Source organism: Vulpes vulpes, chromosome 4 (assembly GCF_048418805.1).
Source record: "Vulpes vulpes isolate BD-2025 chromosome 4, VulVul3, whole genome shotgun sequence".
NCBI classification, from domain to species: domain Eukaryota; kingdom Metazoa; phylum Chordata; class Mammalia; order Carnivora; family Canidae; genus Vulpes; species Vulpes vulpes.
Window position 1 is genome coordinate 77,249,387 of NC_132783.1, and position 24,453 is coordinate 77,273,839.

General features: G+C 36.2%; 1 protein-coding gene across 6 annotated transcripts in view; it reads right to left on the reverse strand.

Annotated features, from left to right (window-relative positions):
• CTNNA3 (catenin alpha 3) overlaps nt 1-24,453 on the reverse strand; it is a 1,674,060-nt gene that overhangs the window by 298,232 nt on the left and 1,351,375 nt on the right. For all 6 annotated transcript variants that reach the window (XM_072756138.1, XM_072756135.1, XM_072756140.1 and 3 more), the window contains one exon: nt 15,446-15,597. In XM_072756138.1, coding sequence (XP_072612239.1) covers nt 15,446-15,597 — 152 coding nt within the window. The remainder of the gene's footprint in view (nt 1-15,445; nt 15,598-24,453) is intronic.

Here is a 24,453-nt window from a genome sequence, read left to right on the forward strand (position 1 = left end):
TATTCAAGTCTGCCTGCAACACTCTTCCATCTTAAAATTGCTGAATCATCCTGATTCATATTAAGTCAAATTTGATCTCCTCGGAGAGGTTTTCCCTGACTACTGTATTTAAAATGTTGCTATCCGTTTGACAGTTTTCTCTCCATCACATCATCCTGCTTACTTCTTTCATATCATCCATCATAACTGCCTTGCCAATATCTTTCTTTAATTGTTTACTTCTCTCTTCACTAGAATATAAACTCCAAGTGAGTAAAGATCTTCCATATTTTATCTATCTGTATATGCCTAAATACCAGACAAACGTATTGGTAGATAGTGGGTATTCAATAAAAACATATCAAAATAAATGAACCAAAATAATTCAATGAATAGCTCAAAGAATGAGAGAGAAGGAAAGGAGGAAGGAAGGACCCCGTAAAATGTGTGATTATAAGAAGACAGGTGTGATTATCTCCTCTTATGCATTAGGAAACTGAATAACAATATGCTTAAGGTAGGAAATCAGGACTCCTCAGCTACTATATAAAGTAGCTGAGACCAAGATCAAGGTCTTCCAATTTCTAATCCAGTGCTCATCACAGCATAACACACTGTCTTTCAACCTCTGATTGATGTGGTTCTTTTGAAGCTAATGTGTAAAGCTTCAGATTTAATAACGAAACAAGGCATCTGAAGGAGAAAATGATTCTCTGTGCATTAATTGGTGAGTTCATATCTTTTTGCATTTACATCTCCCACTTGAATTTTGATTAGCAATTTCTTCCGTCAATTTAACACCAAAATCCTCAGTAATCAGTGGCATGTTATATTCTGGAACAGACTCAATGAGTCTCTGAAGCTGGCAAGATAGCACTTCAATCCCTTCACCTTGGCTGCTCCAGTGGTGAGCATGCCTGACTGTCAGTCTGATTTCCTAAATCTCCTACAAGGGAGTTAGGCAGTTAGAAATACTGTTGGCATATGCTTGGCTTTAGCTCATTTCAAATACAAAACTGCTGGCTGGTTCCAAAGACAACACTTATTTTCTATTATTATTATTATTATTATTATTATTATCATCATCATCATCATCATCATCATCATTATTGCCATTATCTTTATTATTCTTCCAAAATCCCTTTTGAAGAGGTTTCAGATCCCAAGGAAGAGCAATCCCTGAAAATTACACTTGATCAATTTATTTAGTGAGACATAAATAGTAAATTAGCATGTGATTAAAATTCCTTCTCTCTTATAATAGTCAATATAATGTAAAGGATTGTTTGTTGTCTAACCAATCACTAATTTCTACTTTCTCTATTGCCAAAAGAAACTCAATTTTCAAACATTAGGAGCTTGCAGTGGATGGCTGTGGCAGGGGAGGAGGAAGATACTCCCCCATCCAACCCCATGGAATGAATCCTGAATATTCTGTGCCAAGCCTAGTGATTCTGTTCCTCTTGACATTTGTCAAAGTTATGTATCTTTGACATGGCATAAAATATATTAATAAGCTGGATTCTTTTTATTACCCAGTCTTTCCCCACCTATACACTGGAGTCCAGGCACTCTGGCCTAATTATAATTCTCTAAACACGCCTTTACTTCTATTTCCTTTCAAATATCCTAAACCACAATTCCAACCATACAACTCCTATCCATACAACAAAGCCAACTCAAATGTCACCAAATTATTACATCTTTGCATAATCTTCTCCATGACAGAATTAAAAACTCTTAATTGCCTTGATGATTCTATATGCTTTTATCATAGCACTTACTACTATAAATCCGTATCATTTGCTCACATTTCTCCTTATTTCATGAGAATACTAGTTAATTAGGAATAGGGATCATGCTTCCCTCGTGTGTATTCTTAAAACTAGCACAGTGCTTAGGAGACAGAAGGTACTCAATTATCTTTCCAGAGGTTGACTGAGGAGACTATATAACAGGTAGAAAATCATTCCTTAATGTGATGCTTTCTTCATTCTTTGTCACCTAAGTTCATGACAATTTTATATTCTACAGACACTTTTCAAGACTTTTTAAAATTGAAATCGATTTATTGGGCAGCCCAGTGGCCCAGTGGTTTAGCACCACCTTCGGCCCAGGGTGTGATCCTGGAGACCCAGGATCGAATCCCATGTTGGGCTCCCTGCAGGGAGCCTGCTTCCCCCTCTGCCTGTGTCTCTGCTTCTCTCTCTCTCTCTCTCTGTCTCATGAATAAATAAAATATTTTTTAAAAATAAAATAAAATAAAACATTTAAAAAAAAGAAATTCGACTTATCCTATCTTGTACTTTCTAGTTATTATTATTTTGAGGGAACTTTTTAGAGAGAGGTATCAGAAAGACTTTATATAGCTTAACATCTTAAATAGGCAATGAATACAGTTATAGAAGACATTAAAATGTGGTAATTTAAATATTATTATTCTATTATAAAATATTATATTCTATTAACTAGAACAGTTTATGAATGAGAAATCCCCAAAAGTTATTACTAAACAAATGATTATCTGCAACATTTTAGCAATTTTTCCACTGATTTATTTTCCTACTTAAAAGCAGTAAGCTGTTAAAGCTAACTTATGGTAACAAAGTTAATCAGTAAAAAATTAGTAGTAATAATGACAGTGACAATGATGAGCATTATAATAAGTGGAGCAACGTTATGTTTTCCAAAGATGGGCTCAATATTATTTCCCATCCTGTATGTTCCTTTTGACCTTTATACTTCTTCCACTGAAAGGTGAAGCTCTTGTTACCTCCTCTGGAGTTGGAGAAGCTTTTGACTTGTTTATAAGCAATAAATTATGACAGAAATGACAGTGCATGATTTTGGAGATCAGATAGAAAAGGAAATATTGTACACGCTTTGTTGGCCACAACATTTATCCTTGGATTTCTGATATGCCATGCAAAAATATATTAAAAAAAAAAAAAAAACAAGAAACAAACAACTATCTGGAAGCTGTCATGCTCTGAGAAAGCCAAGCCACGAATGCTAAATGTAGTTTTCCATAGTCTTTCTGTATTGAGTTCAGATATCAGATATGTGAGTGAACAAGCCTATGCCCTTTCTGAATTCTTGACCCATAGAATCTGTGAACATAATATAGTGGTGGTTGTTTAATGCCAATGAGTTTAAGATAATTTGTTGCACAGCAGTAATAACTGGAACAAAGGGTGTGACAAGGAATGATTAGGTGTTCACTAGTCACATTTATTCTCCTTAGACATAAAGGAAGAACACATTTACCTGCTCCTTTGTCGTTTACTTGGGTCTCATTTGACTGAGTATTGACCAATGGGAAGTATAGAGAATTATGCCACATTGAGGTATGGTCATATGAAACTTCTTAATCAATCATCCACTGTCTCTTCCCTTTCTCCAGTGACAGTGGAGGCCACATTATAAAGATGACAGTGTAAAAAGATTGGAAAATCCTGAATCACTGAGTCATTACCTAGTAGAGACTTATTCAGGAAAACTGGCTAACATCAGAAAAAAGTATAAATGATAAATAAATGATCAATGAAATAATCTACTGGGATGTGTGTGGTTGTGTTAGAGAAGATAGAATTTGTTATTTTGACTAATACACATAACAAATTCTTTGTATTGCTACACTGTAATACTAAAACAAATTCAGTGAGCATTTACAACATCCTAGAAAACTTAGTTTAGTGTTGCGCATATGTTATCCCGCTCAAACTCAGATCAACAATATTGCTAGGCCAGTATGTTTGTTTTCCTTATTTTACAAACGCAAATCCAAACTTGAGAAATGATCTGATTTACTCAGGGTCACAATGATATTCAAAAGAAGGGGAATTTCCTTGAAGATGGATGACTGTGAGGCAAACCTAAAATTGGGTTGTCTTCCCGGAGTTAAATTTGCAAAATCTTTTGGAAGAGCTAAGCTTGTATAAATGTATTGTTGATATAAAATTTGTTAAGCAGGTAGTCTAAATTTATTCCTAGATCACTCATTTTGGTTTTAATAGAAGATATGCAAAAATCCCTGGTTTTATTTTCATATTTTTTTAGTAAATAGACCACTGTGGACTCATTACAATGTATTTTACAGCCATTTTTAAAGGTTAGAAATAATTTTTGTTATAGTCTATTGCTATATTTTATGACTTTAATTAAATTTCTGATTTCTTTTCCAAACAGTGCAATATAAGACAATATAAAACATATTTTAAATTACTAAATTTGTGGATAATTTTGTGACTTTTCAGAACCTCTAATACCAAGGGTCTGATAATGGAGGATTATGTGTGTAAAATACACTTCAGCAAGTTCCACAAACTCCATTCTCTTTCTTCCACAACCCAACAGCCAGTGCATACAATCCAGAAGTCTCATGGAGCTACTCTACAATTATCATCATCTTTAAGAAGGAATCTTGTCACCTGAACAAGGTAACATGAAAGACTTTTAAAACAACTATAGGGCAGCCCCGGTGGTGCAGCGGTTTAGTGCCCTGCAGCTCAGGGTGAGATCCTGGAGACCTGGGATCGAGTCCTGCATCAGGCTCCCTGCATGGAGCCTGCTTCTCCCTCTGCCTGTGTCTCTGCCTCTCTCTCTCTCTGTATCTCTCATGAATAAATAAATTTAAAAAATCTTAGAAAAAAATAAAAATAAAAAAATAAAACAACTATATATTCATTTTATAGAAGTTTGTAGTGAGAGGAACACAGACATGTCTATCCATTTGTGGCCACAAAGTAAAATCCATAGTAGAATCTTTGGTACTTTTAAAACTATCTTAAACCAAAGATCAAGTGAATTTTAATTCTTTGTGAAAGTATTTATCAAGGTAGTTTCTTAGTGTCTGTCACTTTTTGTAATATAAAATAGAACAAAGTAATTTTTTTCTTGCCATTAATTCCTTGAGGTCCAGTGACTATGTTTCAAACAAGTGACAAATTTGACAACTAAATCAATCACTTTATTTAATTGTAAAAAAGCCTAAAATCTGATTTCATTGTAAAGGTCTAAAAAGCACCTTTTTCATAAAGCCTACCTTTTTTTTTTTTTTTTTGAGGAGACACACAATAAATAGACAAGAGACATAATATGTCATTTGTCATGATAAACACTATGTAAACATAAACTTGGGAGAGAAGACAGAGTGGCTGAAGTGAGAGATGCTCTTTCCTTCTCTGGATCCGTACAGGATAATATAAAAGTAATTATGGATCAGACCTGACTGAACAAGTCTGCTGTGCAAGTTATTGGAGAAAGCATCTGGTTACAAAATACAGGAAGTATAAAGATGCCAGAAAGTGTGGCACATCTGGCAATACAAGGAACAGAAGAAGGGCAATATGTCTGAATTTGAGGTAGCAGAGAGGAGCATTATAGGTTAGGTATTCTTCAACAAACTACCCAAAAAGTAATTTGGGGAATTTATGTGTTTATAACTGGCCCATCAACAAAGGGAAGTCAGTGGCATAGAAGGGCTCCTGTTGTGTAAAAACACGGGGCTATTTCCTTCTCCTGAGATAAAGGGAAATGTTCTGGACCAGGTGCCCTAAGACCCCAGATTTTAACTTGTTACTTACCCTTATCAGAGTGTGACCTCAAATGCCTTATTTCATTTACAGACATTTTGCTATCAGTCTCTGGAATATTTTCTCTCTTTGAAACTACATCATTTACTGAAAATAAACTGGATACTGGAAATATAAAATTCTCAATATCCCTTTTTTCTATTAGGCATGCCAACATAAATTTTCTAAGTCATCATTTTATAAATGGTATTTTTCAGATTCTTCTCTAGAAGGTTTACTGAGCAGAAGTTACTTTTGAAATGTAGTAAATAGCCAAACATCTTATTCTAGGCTAAACAATCAGTACCCTGTAAGTTTTTAGGCTAAAAACAAAATATAAAGTAATAAAAATATATTATTGGATTTAATACCTAATATAAATTTACTAACTTAATTACTAATTCAAATTTATTTAAAATTAATAAAATGTCATTTAGTAATAAACATCTCAAAAATAAACAAAAAAATGCCTTATGATTTGACAACTAAACCTCTTTGCTAGGCCATTCTTCTATTCACAGGGCTAGCCATTGCCCTTGAAAGTGTTTTCAAAGAGGGATTCTTGACTCCTTATGTTCAGGCATCTTGAGTCAAAGGCTCTGAGCAGCACTTGCATAGAGTTCTCTGAGTGCAGGATTAGTCTGCCTCAGAGCCCTTCTCAACCATGGGCTCTCTTGCCAGTCCAGTGGCTTTGATCTTCTGGCAAATGAAGACGATCCAGAATGACTTCAAGCTGAACATCTTTCTCTCAGAATGAGCAACAGAGATCACTAGCTAGAGCTGCTTCATAGCTTAACCAGCATGTTTCTCAATGAACACTCTTTCCTGCTCTAGTCACTTATGTTGCCTTACTCAAGTCTCCTCAAATGGTATATACACGAAGAAGGCCATTAAGCATGCTGAGCTCATAAAATTTCATCTCTTGTTGACCAGTACTAGCAGGGAGTTCTGTTTTACCTTACCTTAAACTCTTTATTTTCAAAGGAAATAGCAAGAGCCTCACTACAGAATTCTTCCTACTAATGCTTGATTTAAATTTGCATATAAAGTTAAATTTACTTTGCTACAGATCTTTTATTAAATTCTTTCAGAAAGCCCTCTGGTAGCTGGCTTCTTTACAAACTGGTTCTGTTATTATAAAGTAGTCATATCACTTCCCAAAAAGGACAGAATGTTTTAACTGGGATTCCCTGACAAGACTCCTGTGAGAGCGAAGAGTGGATGACTAAGATGAATTCAGGAAATTTGCTTAACACTGAAAAAATGAAAAGGTAGTAGTCTCTGTACATTAAATAAATTTGAAACGGTGCCTGAATAGATTCTCCACAGTCAACAAAGGATTCACAGAGCATGAAGAGAGGAAACTAACATTTGATAGCAGTTAGGCCTATGGAGACAAAATGCTCCCTAGGGTTGGAAAAATGGGCTTGATAACGAAATGTGATCATTAGTACCTCAACACTGTGGGCATCACCCAGTGGGTGGAGGTGATTCACCACAGGGCCTCAAGCAGTATAATCAGGGCCTAGTAACTAGATGAACATGACACTTTATCATTCAAATTGGACATGTGTGAGAGTAAAGGGGAGTATAATACAAATGTGTCCTAAGGAAAATAAAGCATATACTCACCCTAAATTCCTGGATGTTAAAGTCACTTACCAAGTACTTATTTTATGAAAATTCATTTTTAATCCAATAATCCTTAGAAAAATTGTTACTACTATAACATAAGAAAAGATAAAATAAGGGCACCTGGGTGGCTCAGTCAGTTAAGCATCCAATTCTCGGTTTTGGCTCAGGCAATTATCTCTTGGGTCATGGAGATGGAGCCCCAGGTCAGACTCTATGATCAGCAAGGAGTCTGCTTGAAGACTCTCTCCCTTTTTCCCTTCCCTCAACTCATGCTTGCACTCTCTCTCAAATAAATCATAAAAAAGAGAAAAAGTGAAGTGGTTGAATGAAGTTGATGAATTACAACACCCCGCAAACCTCAAAAATCAAATTTCTAAGTGTATAAAAATCACAGGTCAGGTTTAATTTTACCTGCTGAAAAAATGATGCAAAATACTAAGAGGGAATGCAAAAAAATCCTTACAGTCTTTGGAGAATCCTAGAAACTAAAGCACTCTTTGCAAAGTCACAGGGCATTAGTACAAAGTTTGCAAAGAAAAAAGCACAGATAGTTTGACCTGCAAAAGAAAATGTAAAAAACTGAGAGCACCCAGAAGAATAAAAACGATGACAGTGGAAAAGAGGGTGGAGAAAAGTGCCTGGGACCCTACTATGGGAAAAATAAAAAGGATTAGCAGAAGTTGCACTGGGTGGTCACATGACTCAAGGAATTTTAAAGGAAAGACAGTTCTAATATTCAAATATTTTGGATGATTGGATTTATGCAGGAAAACTAGTAAAGGGGCAACTGGATCATTGGAAAACCCAGTCAAGACTTTAGTAAAGATGGGCACTTGGTGGCTCAGTGGTTGAGTGTTGCCTTTGCCTTAAGGCATGATCCCTGCATCAGGCTCCCTACAGAGAGCCTGCCTCTCCCTTTGCCTATGTCTGCTTCTCTCTGTGTGTCTCTTATGAGTAAATAAGTAAGTTTTTTTTTTTAAGTGTTAGTTAAAAGCCAAAATAGATTATCTATTGACAAGGGTCAATAACATTTTTTTTGTAATGAGCCAAGCAGTAAATGTTTTACGTTTTGTGAGCCATAGTTTCTCTAGCCATTACTCAACCTTGCTATTATAGTGCAAAGAGGTGTCTATTGGTGTGGTTCCTAAAATTAGAATTTCATATAACTTTTGCATGTCAGAATATATTATTCTTCTCTTGAATTTTTCAACTACTTAAAATATTAAAATCATTCTTAGCCCATAGGCCATACAAAATAAGATGGTCAACTAAATGCAGCCAAAGGCCATAAGTTTGCTACCCCCGGATCTGAGATAATACATAATTTATTTTTTTAATATTTAATTTATTTATTCATGAGAGGCACACAGAAAGAGGCAGAGGCACAAGCAGAGGGAGAAGCAAGCTCCCTGTGGGGAGCCCAATGTGGGACTCCATCCCAGGACCCTGGGATCACGACCTGAGCCAAAGCAGATGCTCAACCATGCTCAAACACCAAGCACCTATGTCTCTGCCTCTCTCTGTGTGTCTTTCATGAATAAATAAATTCTTCCCAAAAAATCAACAAAAGAGGACCCATACATTAGAAATATTTGACAAATAATCACTTATAAATTTGAAAAGTGTTCATTTTATTATAATATTCTAGATGTCAGCATTTTCAGTGGTTTAGGCAGGCCTTTTAAATTAGTCCTAATTAATACATTTGATAAGACTTTATCTAAATAAAATTACCTGATTTCTCAGGTGTTGACTATTGGGTAAAACATTCTTTATTTTTTAAATCAACTTTTTCCATGTAGTTTACCTGCCATTTTAAGAGTATAGTTTGATAAATTTTGACAAATGTGTATACATTCAAGTAACTACCTTAGATTATAGATTTTCATAATAAAAGTCTAGTGAGAATTTGTTTAGGACAGCATTAAATTTGTGAATGAATGTGAAGATTCTTGGGACACCTGGGTGGCTCAGCAGTTGAGCGTCTGTCTTTGGCTCAGAGTGTGATCTGGGGGTCTGGGATTGAGTCCTGCATCAGGTTCCTTGTGGGGAGCCTGCTTCTCCCTCTGCCTATGTCTCTGCCTCTCTCTTTGTGTCTCTATGAATAAATAAATAAAATCCTTAAAAAATAAAAAGAATTTGAATATTCTTGACACCTTAATAATATTGAGTCTTTCACTCTAAGAATATGATAAATCTCTCCAAATTTCTGTTTTCTTAGTAATATTTCATAATTTCAAAAGTATAAATCTTGTAGGTATGTTAAACATATCAATAAGTTTATTTTGTTATTTTTGATGCTAATATATTTTAGTTTTAAAATATGTTTTCTAATTTTTAGTTGTGATTAAATAGAAATACATATATTGAGTTTCATTGTATTTCTCTATTATATTTTTATTATTTCATTAATTTTGCCCTTATCTTTTTATTTCTTTACCTTTTCCTAAGTTCACTTACCAGTTCTACTAGGGTGGGTTTTTTTCTGTTGTAACGTTTTTAAAGGATTTTCAATGTAGTTCAACATATAATTTGCAAATAAAGACAGTTTTACTTTTTCCTTATAATATGAATACTTTTTATGTTGTTTCTTGATATACTGTACTGGCTAGGACATCTACAATATTCATTGCACTGGAGCACGGACATTCTCACTTTGTTTCCAGTCTTTCCCTCTAGAGTAAAGAAACTAGAGTTTCTAGTCTTTCCCTCTAGAGTAAAGAAACTAATATCATGTAAAGTAACAAACTAAATGATAACACATAAAACTGATACTTGAACACATGTCTTGGTTTTGCACAAAATTCTTCTCATGATTTCATTTGTGAACTTAATTCAATAGAATTATAGTTGTATAAGATAACAATCTATATTAGTTAGTGAATGACGCTATCAGATTCTTTTCCTTCTATAGTTTGAGTGTGAGACTTCAAAGAAACAAACAGCAGCTTGGTCTAGAAGACATATAATGAAAAATAATTTTTTGAGGTTAGTTGAAAAGAAGTTATGGAGAACAATAAAATATTCCAAGAAATTATGACAGTGGAAGTAATCTAAATTAAGAAAACTGTAAATAATTCCAGTGAAAGCAATTTATCAACTCCTGTAAGTACAGTAGAATCAGAAAAAGAGGCTTTTTGAGACACCTGGGTGGCTCAGTCAGTTAAGCCTTGGCCTCTTGATTTTGGCTCAGGTCATGATCTCAGGGTCGTGAGATAGAGTCCTGCATTGGACTCCACATTGGAGTGTGGAGCCTCCTTAAGATTCTCTCTCTCTCTGCCCCTCCATGCTCCCCCTATTCTTGCTATTGCACTCTCTCTCTCTAAAAAATCAATAAATTGGGATCCCTGGGTGGCGCAGCGGTTTGGCGCCTGCCTTTGGCCCAGGGCGCGATCCTGGAGGCCCGGGATCGAATCCCACGTCAGGCTCCCGGTGCATGGAGCCTGCTTCTCCCTCTGCCTGTGTCTCTGCCTCTCTCTCTCTCTCTGTGACTATCATAAATAAATTAAAAAAAAAAAAAAAGATTTAAAAAAAAAAAATAAAAAATCAATAAATTATTTTTGTAAAAGAGAAAAATGGCTTTTCTGGCTATATAAGCTTAAGTTATATACTGAACTGTGTTCCATTTATAAGGGTCATGTAAATGATTCATATAGAAATGGTTCATGGAAACTGGGCCATGTAAATAGTTTTTTATTTTATTTTCCTTTGTTTCTTCAAAAATTAACTTTCAGCAAGTAACATATCCAAAATATATTTTTGTTCTCTGCAATATAAAGTTAGACAACTAACAAAGAAGATCTGTTAGTGGTAGTCCTGAAAATATTCACATTTGGTTTAGAAAACGTACTTTTGATAAGTCACATATGAAAATTCACACAAAAATATATGAAGCCCACATTCTGAATACCTTTTGAAAGGCTGAATTTTTGCTGAATCTTTTCCTCTTTTTGAGAACATTTCATTGCTGGCCACCCATTTTTCTCACAATTCAATTATGTTGCCCTTTTTAACATCTATTTCTGGTTAAGCACATTTCCCAAAAAGATGAACCAAGTCCTTGCACATTTCAAGACATTAATAAAAACAATATATAGATTATATGCTAGCTTAAAGTAATATAGGCTCAAAGACACAATTTGAATTAATTTTGAATTAAATAATCTATAATTCAGTGACTCCTGGTGGCCCAGTGGTTGAGCATCTGTGTCCAGCTCAGGGCATGATCCCCAGGTCCTGGGATTGAGTTCTGCCTTAGGATCCCAGCAGGGAGCCTACTTCTCCTTCTGCCTATGTCTCTGCCTCTCTCTATGTGTTTCTCATGAATAAATAAAATCTATAAATAAATAAATAAATAAATAATCTATAATTAAGATAATCAATAAACATATTAAATATCCTTTATAAAACAAAACTTTAGAAAAAATATATTTATTTAGAACTTCACCTTTTAAGGTATTTTTTGGGCTTTAGTTTCATGTTGCCTTGCAGGCACAATTCTACAACTTCTATAGGTAATATTCTTCAAAATATAAAAAAGTAATAAGCAGCTTCAGTAGTTCTAGCATTATTCATAACGGTAATAGCAATCATAGCTATTTTCTTATAAAAGACTACTATTTATTGAGTACTTCATTTCTATCAGCTCATTTTGTCAGCATAATAATTTTTTGATGTAGGTTTAATACAAAGTTTGTTTTACAAAGGAAGAAACTGAGGGTTAGTGAGATTTGTGACTTGCTTTAATCTTAACTATTTTGTGGACTTTTAAAAATTGTAAAATTTATACATCGATATTAAACACCAAAAAAATAATAAACACTTAACACTCTCTTCTCCCTAGGGTTGTTAGGAGTGAGGTTCAATAAGCTTATTTGCCCACAAGCTGAATCCAGTGGAGAGAGTAATATTAAATTTCACAGAATTTTCGCGTAGGAATTTTAAAAACAATCTGAACAGTTACTAACATAATTATTCTCCAAAATAAATATTAGTTAGATACCATTGTATTTTTATAAAACTATTTGTAAAATTTCAGGCACTGATCTCAGGTTAGTATTTTATTGTTTCAGAGCACTGAGAGTATTCTTGAAAATTCAGGCATAGCAAAGGATTCCACAATATTCACAGACACTCTCAAGAGCATAGCCTAGCCCTCCTTGAACTTGCATAATTATAAACATATTGCCTTAATCTTGACAGTCTTTAGGTACTTTGGAAAAGCATCAAATGTTTCGTAGTTCTAAGACTGGAATATCGGTCAGCATTAAATTTGACCTTATAAAGAGAAGATTACACCAGATCAATTTTATTATCTTCTATGATGAAGAGATAGTCTTCAAGGGGAAAAAAAGATTTTCATTAATTGCACCTGAGTTAGACTTCTATTTTCAAGATATAATCCAATTAGCAGTTAAGTACGCAGATTTATGGATCATCCTCCAAGGAATCCTTGTAGAAGTTCCATAGAAGCTTCCCTAGAGGCTGCCTAAGGAACTGGGTGTGCAGGCACATGAGTCCCTGGATTCACCTGCATGGTTTCAAGTGCAGCAACTCTTTCTAATACATTTTACTTATTTACTTTAGGTCATAAAGTGTGTTTGAAAGAAGAATAGCTCTACCTCAAAATTCAGAAGACATTCTTACTAAACCATGCACTTACCAGTATGTTCTCCATTGGATGGAATGTCAGCTTCTAAGATCCCCTGACACTAAGATCCTTAAGGGGAGCTGTCTAGCAGAGATTACAGTCAGAGGAAGGGTTAATATAAGTCAACATTTTGATTAGTAATCTAGATTATAATCTAGAGATTATAATCTCTTGTTTCTAATTGATGCTAATTTAGGTACAATCACAACCAAATTTAAAAATAACCTGATAAATTATATGAAAAAATCATTTCAAAATATTAAAAACTTTATAGGATAAGGATTTATGACCAAAAGCAAACATATCAAGTCAAAATGGAGAAGAATATACAGGTAACAACAGGGTAAAACAAATAAATAAAAGGAAATCACTGTCTATCCAATAATCGTGGTGTTTAAGAGGGAGAAAAATAAGTTCACAGCAGTTGACTATATTATTGGCAATAACATAAGAACAAGTCTTCCACTTTATTTGACTTTGGACAGGCTATAATTAGAGTTTACTTTTTGATAGTCGCATTTGAGAATTTTGTTGAAAAGTTAAATAAGGACTAGTAAAGAAAACAAAGTACTAAATTACTCCTATGAGGAAAAGTTTAAAATAAATTGAAGTATGTACCTTGAGAAAGAGATGAGTATGGGGGAAATTACTGCCCTCTAGGCTGTTAAATAATTACAATAAGTTGTTATCTTGCCCTACAGAAGACTGCTGGATATGAAAGATATGTGGAAATAATGGAAAGATAATTTGATTTGCAATCAGTAAGCTATTTTGATAATAAGGAAATTTTTAAATACTAAAACATACAAATGGGAGAAATTACAAGACTTTTTCATCCCTAGATAGGTTTTTCAGGGAAAAAAAATCATTTCCTACCCTGGTGCACCTAAGCTATTTCACTGGTTTCATCTTCTCACATATTCACCTAGGAATATTGGAAATGCAAGTGTTTTACTTGGAAAAACTATTTCCTGAAATTCATATGTCTTCACTCAATGTTTCTCTCCCAGTTCTACCTATTTTCCCAGTTTTGGATTATTACTAATCCACTAGTCCACATGGATAAGGTTTAAAATCCTTTGTTAGAAGAAAATATTTGAAAAGGTACTTTGTAGCTCAGACATAGTACTGGTAAGTGCCACAGTATTCAATTATATATGAACAAATACTTCCTGGATGTTCATGAATAGATATGTGAGTTTCTCTCTTACATGTATTATTGGTTTGCTCTTGGGTTTTCCCATGCTCTGAAGTGATAGATCCTATATCTTGACACCTTTAGATTTTCTCTTAGAATTTCTTTCATAAGCATTCATCTGCCCTGTCAGTGTCTTCAACTTTTGTTGGCCCTTTTCCTTACAAGATCCCCAAATGACTCCATTTCTATGAATCTCTCCATGTAACCTAACTGTAACATTCAAGCCAGTCAGATACTATTGGTGCTCTGCCCATATATCCTCAGCACTTCCAGTTCCATCTTTATAGTTTCACTAATGCTTAAATCTGAAGGCTTTCAAATTAAACTCTATTCATACTTAACAAATTACACTCACCATTCCTACTGAATCTTCTTACTGCAAGCACCTGCCACTCTGCCTGAGGGTTGCTTTTTTTGGCCACGAGACTGAAGTAACCTCTGAGGAGGAATAGCCTTTAATCAAGGATGAATAGGTGGATAAACTGGGTTTTGCTCACCTCAGGTAAGGTAATTCTGAGGAGCATTCTATAGGATTGTCCAAAGTTCCCCAGCAGGATTGTGCCCTAGTTTCCAGTAATGATGCATAATTACATTTTGCTGGTTTACTTCCCCTCCCTACCTCATTTTTTCAGTCTTACTTTCTCTTAAATAGACTAATGGTAACACAAATCTTTGGCTCAGGGTCTGCCTGATAAAAATACCCCCATATATTTACATTAAGTGCATTTTCCAGAAAACCTCCACTGTTTTTTAAATAAATTTTTTTAAAGCCCTCCACATTAACATTTAAGTAAAAACAAATAATCCTGGTCTCTGTGTATGCAGTATATATGCCCACAATAAATGGCTCACTTTCACCCTTAAGAAGATGGCATATATTCTCCCAAATAGACAACTCCTAAACTGGGACAGTTCAAGTGTTTGTTGTTCCTGTCAGCTCCAAGTGAAATTTCTTACAGAATAGTCTGAGTCTATAATTTGGTATGAGAGGGTTTGGCCCTAGAAACATCCTATTTTAGACATATTTTCCTACCAATTTCAATACAGTGATGAGAAAGATCCTGTCCTTTCCATTCAAGAAAAGAAAGCAAAATACTTTATGTATTTTTCTTTGGCTCCTGATCATGCTATGTGACACCTCAGTGAATTCTGAACACAAGGAATCCTATCATTTCTGCACACACAGCAGTTAAATGTGCTCATTTGCATAAGTTATAACCAAATACATAAGTGAAAGTGTTGTTTGTGACAGTAGATTTGACTTCAGGGATACATATGAATTTCTAAAGTTCTAATGGATTTCAGCATTGACATTATGAAATAGAAATAAAATATTTCTTGCAATCATTCCAAGCATTCCAGATGGCAAAGAGCATTGCAATAATTCAGTGGAAAGCAAAGCAAACTTACTCGAATCATCATGACTGAACATCTGATATCATGAATTGTATCGTAGATCTTCTTTGAGATGTCCACAAATTGATCATCATCAAATATATCCAAAGAGTTTTTACTTAAGGCTTCCAAGGCAATATTCACTTGTGTTACAAACTCAGGAATTGCTGTTAAAATTAATATGATAGAGAAGATTATCCTGTTTGTATTTTCAGATTTCTGGAGTTTCATAAAAAATATGAGACACATTTTTAAATAAATATTTGGTTAATAGAATTTTAATTATTTTTTGATGTAAAGAAACAAAACATTTTGGCAAGATAATTTTGGATCACTGAAAAGTAAAAAGAATCAAAGACAATAAAATACATTTTTATAGAAATGTTTAAAAGATTATCTTTCTGGGGGATCCCTGGGTGGCTCAGTGGTTTGGCGCCTGCCTTTGGCCCAGGGAGCGATCCTGGAGTGCTGGGATCGAGTCCCGCGTTGGGCTCCTGGCGTAGGGCCTGCTTCTCCGTCCTCCTGTGTCTCATGCCTATCTCTTTCTCTCTCTACATCTATCATGAGTAAATAAATAAATCTTAAAAAAAAAAGATTATCTTTCTCCTGTATGTAATTTTTGTTTCTACCAAGGCTAGAACCATATAATCATTTCTTATCCTATCCAATATAAGCCCCAAGAAATTACCAAAAAGAATTGATGTGTTAAAAACTGAAATTATAAACATAAACATATTTAAAGAGAAAAAGCATTTGAGTTGCTAACTGTAAGAAATTTAATCAAAGGTAGTAACTCTATCTTATAGAAATAATAAAAACACCATAAACTTTCTTTCACTAAAATGTTTCCCGTATCATCAAAGAGATTAGTGGGGGGGTGGGGGGCAGATGTTCCAAGTTTGTGGTATAGGAAGACCCTGAATTCATTTCCTTTCATGGACACGCCAAATCTATAGCTATATGTGGACTAATTCACAATGTAAAAGAACTAAAAACTAGCTAAACAGCTCTCTCCACAACAAGGAATAAAAGGACCACATCAAGACAGGTAGGAGAGGCAGAGATGCAGTCTCCCCAAAATCCTACCTACACAATAGGAAGGAGATTTCATGGGTCCAGAGTTTCTCCCTAAGGAGTGAGGAGTTGAACTCCATATCAGGCATCCTAACCTTTAGGATCTGCACCAGAGAGATGAGGCTCCCTAAACATCTAGCCTTAGAAACCAATGGGGCTTACACTCAGGGGACCCAAGGAACTGTAGAATCTCAGATACCACTTTCAAGGGGATAGTCCTGGACTCACTCATCCCAGGACCAGTGCAAAGGAAGCAGTTTGAGAGGTGCTGAAAGACAAGTGAAGGAGATTTATTTGCTAATATCTACCAGAGGCAGAGGAACAAGTTGGGATGTTCTTTGAGGATGGAGGCACTGATAACCATATTTTTACCCTCTCTCTAACTTGCTAGCACAGGTGGGTGTGGGAGGACACAGACTCATTAAAGCCAAGGATGTGCCCGCCCAAGCATGCTTTTCTAGCATTTTTAAAGCTGCAGATGTACCCTGTCCCCAGCCCTTTACTCTTTACTGCCCTCACTAAAGCCATGGGCTTTGCACCCTTCTTTGGATTCACCAAAGCTTACAGATATCTCCAGAAAGGCACTCATAGATTCATCTGAACTTCAATTTTTGCAACTGTCAACCAGGGGACACCTCCAGATCTTCTAGCCCGGGAGATAGATGGGTATACAATTGTGGTCCCAGAGACTATATATATTTATATACAATAAAAACTGATGCCTAAGAATTTTGCTTTAGTCAGTTGAAACTAGGTGCTGACTGAGTTCATTCTCTTTGGTATACTGACAGGTCTTGGCACACCCTCAATAATTGGAGCATATCAAGAATGAATAAGCCAAAACAACAACAAAATCAGGTTACTGAGACAATCAAAAAGGTTCAGGAGAACCAAGCTCAGGGCAACGTTGAGATGCTCACAAACTACTTCAAAACTGAAAGAAGTCATTGTTTCATATAATACACAGAAACAAATATAAAGGGTAAAGCAAAATGGGGAAACGAGGAATATGCTTCAAACAAAAGAACAAAACAAAACTTCAGAGAAAGACCTTAATGAAACACAGATAAGTAATCTATCTGTTAAAAAATTTAAAGTAATTGTCATAAAGATGCTCACCGAATTCATAAAGAAGAATGAATGAGCACGGTGAAAACTTCAACAAAGACATAGAAAATATAAGTGCCAAACAGATCATGGCACTGAAGAATACAGTAACTGCACTGAAAGAATATATGAGAAGAACTCAGCAGTAGACCAGAGGAAGGATAAGAATGGATCAGTAATCTGTAAGATGGGACAGTGGAGAAACTCACCTAAGGAGTGTAGCAAAAAAATAATAAATAAGTGAAGGTCGCTTAAGAGACCTATGGACATCAAGCAGAATAATATTTTCATTATGGGAGTTCCAGAAGGAAAAGAGAGACAGAAATAAATTTGAAGAAATAATCTTTCAAAACTTACCTATCTTGGGGAAGGAGAGAGATGTCCAGGTCCTGGAAGCACAAAGAGTTCCAAAGAAGATAAATCCAAAGGTATCAACACCAAGACACGTTATAAGTAAAATGTCAGAAGTTAAAGATTAAGAAAAAAATCTTAAAAGAAGTAAGAGAAAAACAGCTTGTTATATACAAGAGAATCCTCATATGACTATTAGATGATTTTCAGCAGATATATTGCAGACCAGAAGAAAATAGTATGATATATTCAAAGTACTGAAAGGGAAATACTTCCAACCAAAAATATTCTACTCAGTAAGACTATCATTCAGAATTGATGGATAGATGAAGTTTTCTAGGCAGGAAAAAGCTAAAGGATCTTGTAAACATTAAATCAGCATTATAAAAAATGTTAAAGGGACTTCTTAAAGCTAGTATGAAAGTTAAAAGACAAAAGTAGTAAAATTAACAATAATTACAGTAATTAGTTAAGGGATGTACAAATTTTTTAAAAATGCAAAATATGACTTCAAAACCATAAAATGTGTTGATGGGAAAATAAAAATGCAGGGATTTAAAATACCTTCAACTTTAAGTTTCTGTCAATTTAAAACATGTGAACCTTATGGTAACCTTGGAGCTAAAACCTATATTAGATACATTAAAGATAAAGGAATGTAAACAAAACACAAAAGAAAGTCACCAAACCACAATGGAAGAAAGCAAGAGAAGAAAGGAATGGAGAGGAACTACAAAAACATCCAGAAAATAACTAAACATGTGGCAATAAGTCATACCTATCAATAACTAAATGTTAGTGAAAAAAATTCTCTAATCAAAGAATGGATAATGGATGAAAAAATGATACATTTGTACGTTACCTTGAAGACACTAAATACAAATCTAAGGATAAACAGAGTAAAAGCAAAGGGATGGAAAAAGAGTATTCCATGAAAATTTTCATTCCAGGAAAGTGAAAACAGAAAGAAAGCTGGTGTAGCTATACTTGTATCTGACAAAACAGACTTCAAAACAAAGACCGTAATAAAGGAAAAAAAAAAAAAAAAGAAGGATGTTACATAAAGACAAATAAGTCAATCCAACAAGAGGATAGAACATTTATAAATATTTATGCACCAACATAGGAACACCTAATATATAAAGCAAATATTAACAAATTTAGAGGAAGACACTGACAGCAACACATGAACAGTAAGGACTTTAATGACCCCATTTACATCAGTGGATAAATCATCCAGACAAAAAAAAATCAATAAAAAAAAGCTTTAAATAGGACATTAGACTAGATAGACCTAATAGGTGTATACAGAACATTCTATCCAATAGCAGGGATATACATTGTTCTTGCATGCACATGGAACATTCTTTAGGATAAATCACATGTTAGGCCACAAAACAAGTTTCAGTAAATTTAAGAAGAATGAAACCATATCAATCATCTTTTTTGCTACCATGATATGAAACTAGAAATCAATTTCAAGAGGAAAACAGGAAAAATCACAAATATGTGGATATTAAACACGCACTACAGAATGACCAATGAATCAATGAAGAAATCAAAGGGTAAATTAAAGAAAAATACATTGAGATTATGAAATCTAAATATAAAAATCCAAAATCTATGGGACACATGATATTAATAAAAATCATGATCATCTCCAGATACACAAAAAGCATTTGATAAAATTTAACATTTATTTATCATAAAACCCTCCTAAAGTGGGTATAGACAGAACATACATCCCTATAATAAAAGTCATACTGAAAAACTCACAGCAAACATCATACTCAATGATGAAAAGCTTAAGATCAATAATAAGACATTGATGCCCACTCTTACCACTTTTACTCACATATTATTCAAAATCCTAGCCACAATAATCAAACAAGAACAAGAAATAAAAAGGCGTTCAAAATGGTAAGGAAAAAGTAAAACTATTACTCTTTGTAGATGACACGATACCATACATAAAGTCTCCACTAAAACCTAAAGTCTCCACTAAAACCTGTTAAAATGAATTCAGTAAATAAATTCAGCAAAATTGTAGGATACAAAATCAATTATACTAATCAAATACTCAAAAGACTGTTACATTTCTCATTAATAATGAACTAGCAGAAAGAAAAATTCAGAAAACAATTCCATTTATAATTGCACCACAAAGAATAAAATTCCTAGGAATAAATTTAACCAAGGAGGTAAAAGACTTGTACACTGAAACTACAAGATGCTGATGAGAAAGAAACTTCAGATGACATAAATAAATGGAAAAATAATCCAAATTCATGAATTGCAAGAATTAATATTGTTAAAATGTCCATGCTACACAATCTATAAATACATTGAAATTCCTATCAAAATCTCAATGACATGTTTCACAGAAACAAAGAAATCTAAAATTTGGAACAAAAGACCTGAATGACCAAATGATTTTGAGAAAAAAGAATAAAGCTGAAGGTGTCACACACCATGACTCCAAACTATTCTACAAATTTATAATCATCCAAACAGTATGGTATTGGCATAAAAACAGACACATAGATCAATGAAATTAAATAGAGAGCTCAGAAATAAACCCACACATATATGGCCAATTACTTTACAACAAAGAAGCCAAGAATATAAAATGGGAAAATGACAATCTTTTTAATAAACGGTGCTGGGAAAACTAGACAACTACATGCAAAAGAATGGAACTAGACCACTCTCTTACACCATACACAAAGTTTACTCAAAGTGGATTAAAGACTTGAATGTAAGACCTGAAACCATAAAACTCCTAAAGAAAACATAGGCAGAACAGAAGTGATTAGAATTTCCTAAGATGGAGGAGGAGTAGGAGGAGTCTAGGCTCATCTCTCATGAACACAGCTAGATAACTCACATCATCCTAAATAACCCAGAAATTGACCTGAAGACTGACAGAACAAATTTCACAACTAAAGGGAGAGTAGAGGCCAGATGGGAAAAGGAAGGAAGTGCGGAGATGTGGTTTAGGGGAGAAACAGATTGTTGCAGCTGCTGCAGAGGAGAGGGAGTCCTGAACATGAAGAAAGGTGAAGGAGAGAGGAAAGCATGGGGAATACACAATGGCTTTTCCATTGGCTTGGAAAATGAGAGGGGCTGAATTACTTGAGTTCTTGCAACCAGCAGGGCTTAGGCCTGGAGTTAGTGGGCTTGGCTGAGATTGAGCCCCAAGTGCTGCCTGCTCCTGGAAAGAAGGCAAGCAAACAACCCTGGTGGCAGACAGAGTGGAAACTGGTCTGAAGAACACCTGGAGCACACAGCGGGGAGGTTTTGCACTCAGTTTCCAGGGGAGGCGGCATTCACAGAGATGCCTCTTTGGGAACAGTACTATTTCCCTCCCTACCCCTCAGCATAAACACAGAACCACCAGCAGGAGGCAACACACCACCAGCACTGGCTACCTAAACTACTTAGACCAAGACTCAGCCCCCTGTGCTCTGGTGGGACTGCCCTTTTCAGTCAAGCTTGCCTCAGTCCCAGTGTGGTGGGATCCTCTCTCAGAAGACCAGCAAAACTCCCTGCCCACACCATGTCTCCTAACCAGAGAATTCTGCAGGGTCTCAGTTCTCATGGAGTTGGTGTCAGTTCTCGTTTCACAAGCAGACCAGAGCATACCTCATTAAAACTCACCACATTTAGGCCAAAGACCAAACACTGCCCACAGTAGACAATGACAGCCTCTGCAGACTGGCCCAAAGGATACAGCAATCAAAATAAAATAGCAGAGCTCACACAGCACACAGAGAGACACATTCCCTGAAAGTCCAGGCCCTAAGCACTACATGATTTCTTCTTCGTAAGGCTGTTACATTTAGGAGCAGGAGACATAACTGGCTTTTCTAACACGTAGAAAAAGGCAGAGACTTAGACAAAATGCCAAGATGGAGCTAATTATCCCAAATGAGAGAACAAGATAAGGCCAGAAATCTAAGCGAAACAGATATAAGTAACATCCCTGATGGAGAATTGAAAGCAACAATCATAAGGATACTAACTGGGCTTGAGAAAAGAATATAAGACATTAATGACTCTTACGACAGAGAGTAAAAAATAAAATAAATAAATAAATAAATAAATCCCAGAGAAGAAGAATGCAATAAACAAGAAATGGGCTTGATGCAATGAACAGCAGGCTGGAGAAAGCAGAGAAATGAATTAGTGACATAGAAAACAAAATAATGAATCTGAACAAAAAAGGTAAAGAAGAATTATGTAATACAAGAACAGACTTAGGAAACTCAGTGACTCCAGCAAGTGTAATAACACTTGGTATTAGTTAAGTGTATAACACTTAACATATGGCAGGAGTCCCACAAGAAGAGAAAGTAAAGGAGACAGGTTTATTTGACAAAATTTTAGCTGAAAACTTCCCTAATCTGGGAAAGGAAACAGACATCCAAATCCAGTAGGTACAGAGAACTCCCATCAAAATCAACAAAAGCAGACTAACACCAAGACATATTGTGATTAAATTTACAAAATACAATGATAAAGAAAAAAATCTTAAAAGCAGCAAAACAAAAGAAGTCCTTAAGTTACAGGGAAAGACCCATAAAGCTAGCTGGAGATTTCTCAACAGAAGCTTGGCAAGCCGGAGGGGAGTAACATGATATATTCATAGGGCTAAATGGGGAAAATCTATAGCCAAGAATATTCTATCCAGCAAGGCAATCATTCGAATAGAAGGAGAGATCAAGAGTTTCCCAGACAAACAAAAACTGAAGAAGTTCATGACCATTAAACCAGCCCTGCAAGAAATATTAAATAGGTCCCTTGAGTGCAAAGAGATCAGAAGTGACAACTACAAGAAAGGAATAGAGAAAATTTCCAGAAATAATGACAAAACAGGAGTAAAATGAGATAAATACATATCTATCATAATTACTTTCTATGTAAATAAATAAAATTCTCCAATTAAAAGACATAAGGTGTCAGAATGGATAAAAAAATAAATAAATAATGGGCAGCCTGGGTGGCTCAGCGGTTTAGTGCTATCTTCAGCCCAGGGCGTGATCCTGGAGACCCGGAATGGAGTCCCACGTTGGGCTCCCTGCATGGAGTCTGCTTCTCCCTCTGCCTGTCTCTCTCTCTCTCTCTCTCTCTCTCTCTCTGTGAGTGTGTGTGTCTGTCTCTCATGAATAAATAAATAAAATCTTAAAAAAAAAAAGAGTCAGCAAAGAGCCTTTCCTTTGCTGTCCTGCCTGTCACTCCCTTGTGATGTATTCAATAAACTTCTATCTCCTTAAACAAAAACAAAAACAAGAATCATCTATATGCTACCTATAAAACCTAAAGACAACTGCAGATTGAAAGTCAGGGGGTAGAGACACATTGATCGTGCAAATTGATGTCAAAACAAAGAGTAGCAATACTTATATCGGACAAACTTTACTTTTTTGTTCTTGTTTTTATACTGCTTGGTATCATGGGAAGCACTGGCCTCATGGAATAATGTTGCATGTGTTCTCTCTATTCTACTATTTGTAAGATTTTGATAAAGATGGTCATTATACACTTTTTTTAACATTTGTAGAATTCACCAATGAAATCATGTGGTCTTGGGGGGAGGGGAAAGATGGCGGAAGAGCAGGGTCCCCAAATCACCTGTCCCCACCAAATTACCTAGATAACCTTCAAATCATCCTGAAAATCTACGAATTCGGCCTGAGATTTAAAGAGAGACCAGCTGGAATGCTACAGTGAGAAGAGTTCGCGCTTCTATCAAGGTAGGAAGACGGGGAAAAAGAAATAAAGAAACAAAAGGCCTCCAAGGGGGAGGGGCCCCGCGAGGAGTCGGGCTGAGGCCGGGGCGAGTGTCCCCAGGACAGGAGAGCCCCGTCCGGGAGAAGCAGGAGCTGCACCAACCTTCCCGGGTGGAAAGGGGCCCGCAGGGAGTTGGAGCAGGATCCAGGAGGGCGGGGATGCCCTCGGGCTCCCGGGGACACTAACAGGCACCTGCGCCCCGGGAGAGTGCGCCGAGCTCCCTAAGGGCTGCAGCGCGCAAGGCGGGACCCGGAGCAGCTCGGAGGGGCTCGGGCGGCGGCTCCGTGGAGGGGGCTGCGGGGCGGGAGCGCGAATCCAACAGCGCAGGCCCCGGAGCACAGGGCGCCAAGACACAGCCCAGGATCCGGCCTCCCCCTCCCCCGGACAGGCAGAGGCCGGGAGGGCCCAGTACAGCAAGGACACTCCTGCCCGGGGCTGAGCAGATCAGCGGCCCGGCCCCTGGAGCCTCCAGGCCCTGCAAACGGAGAACCCCGGAGTTACTGCGGGGGCTGACTCCAGGGCTGCAGAGCTGGCCCCGCCACTGCGGTTGTTCCTCCTGGAGCCTCACGGGGTAAACAACCCCCACTGAGGCCTGCACCAGGCAGGGGCAGAGCAGCTCCCCCAAGTGCTAACACCTGAAAATCAGCACAGCAGGCCCCTCCCCCAGAAGACCAGCTAGACGGACACGGGGAAAAACA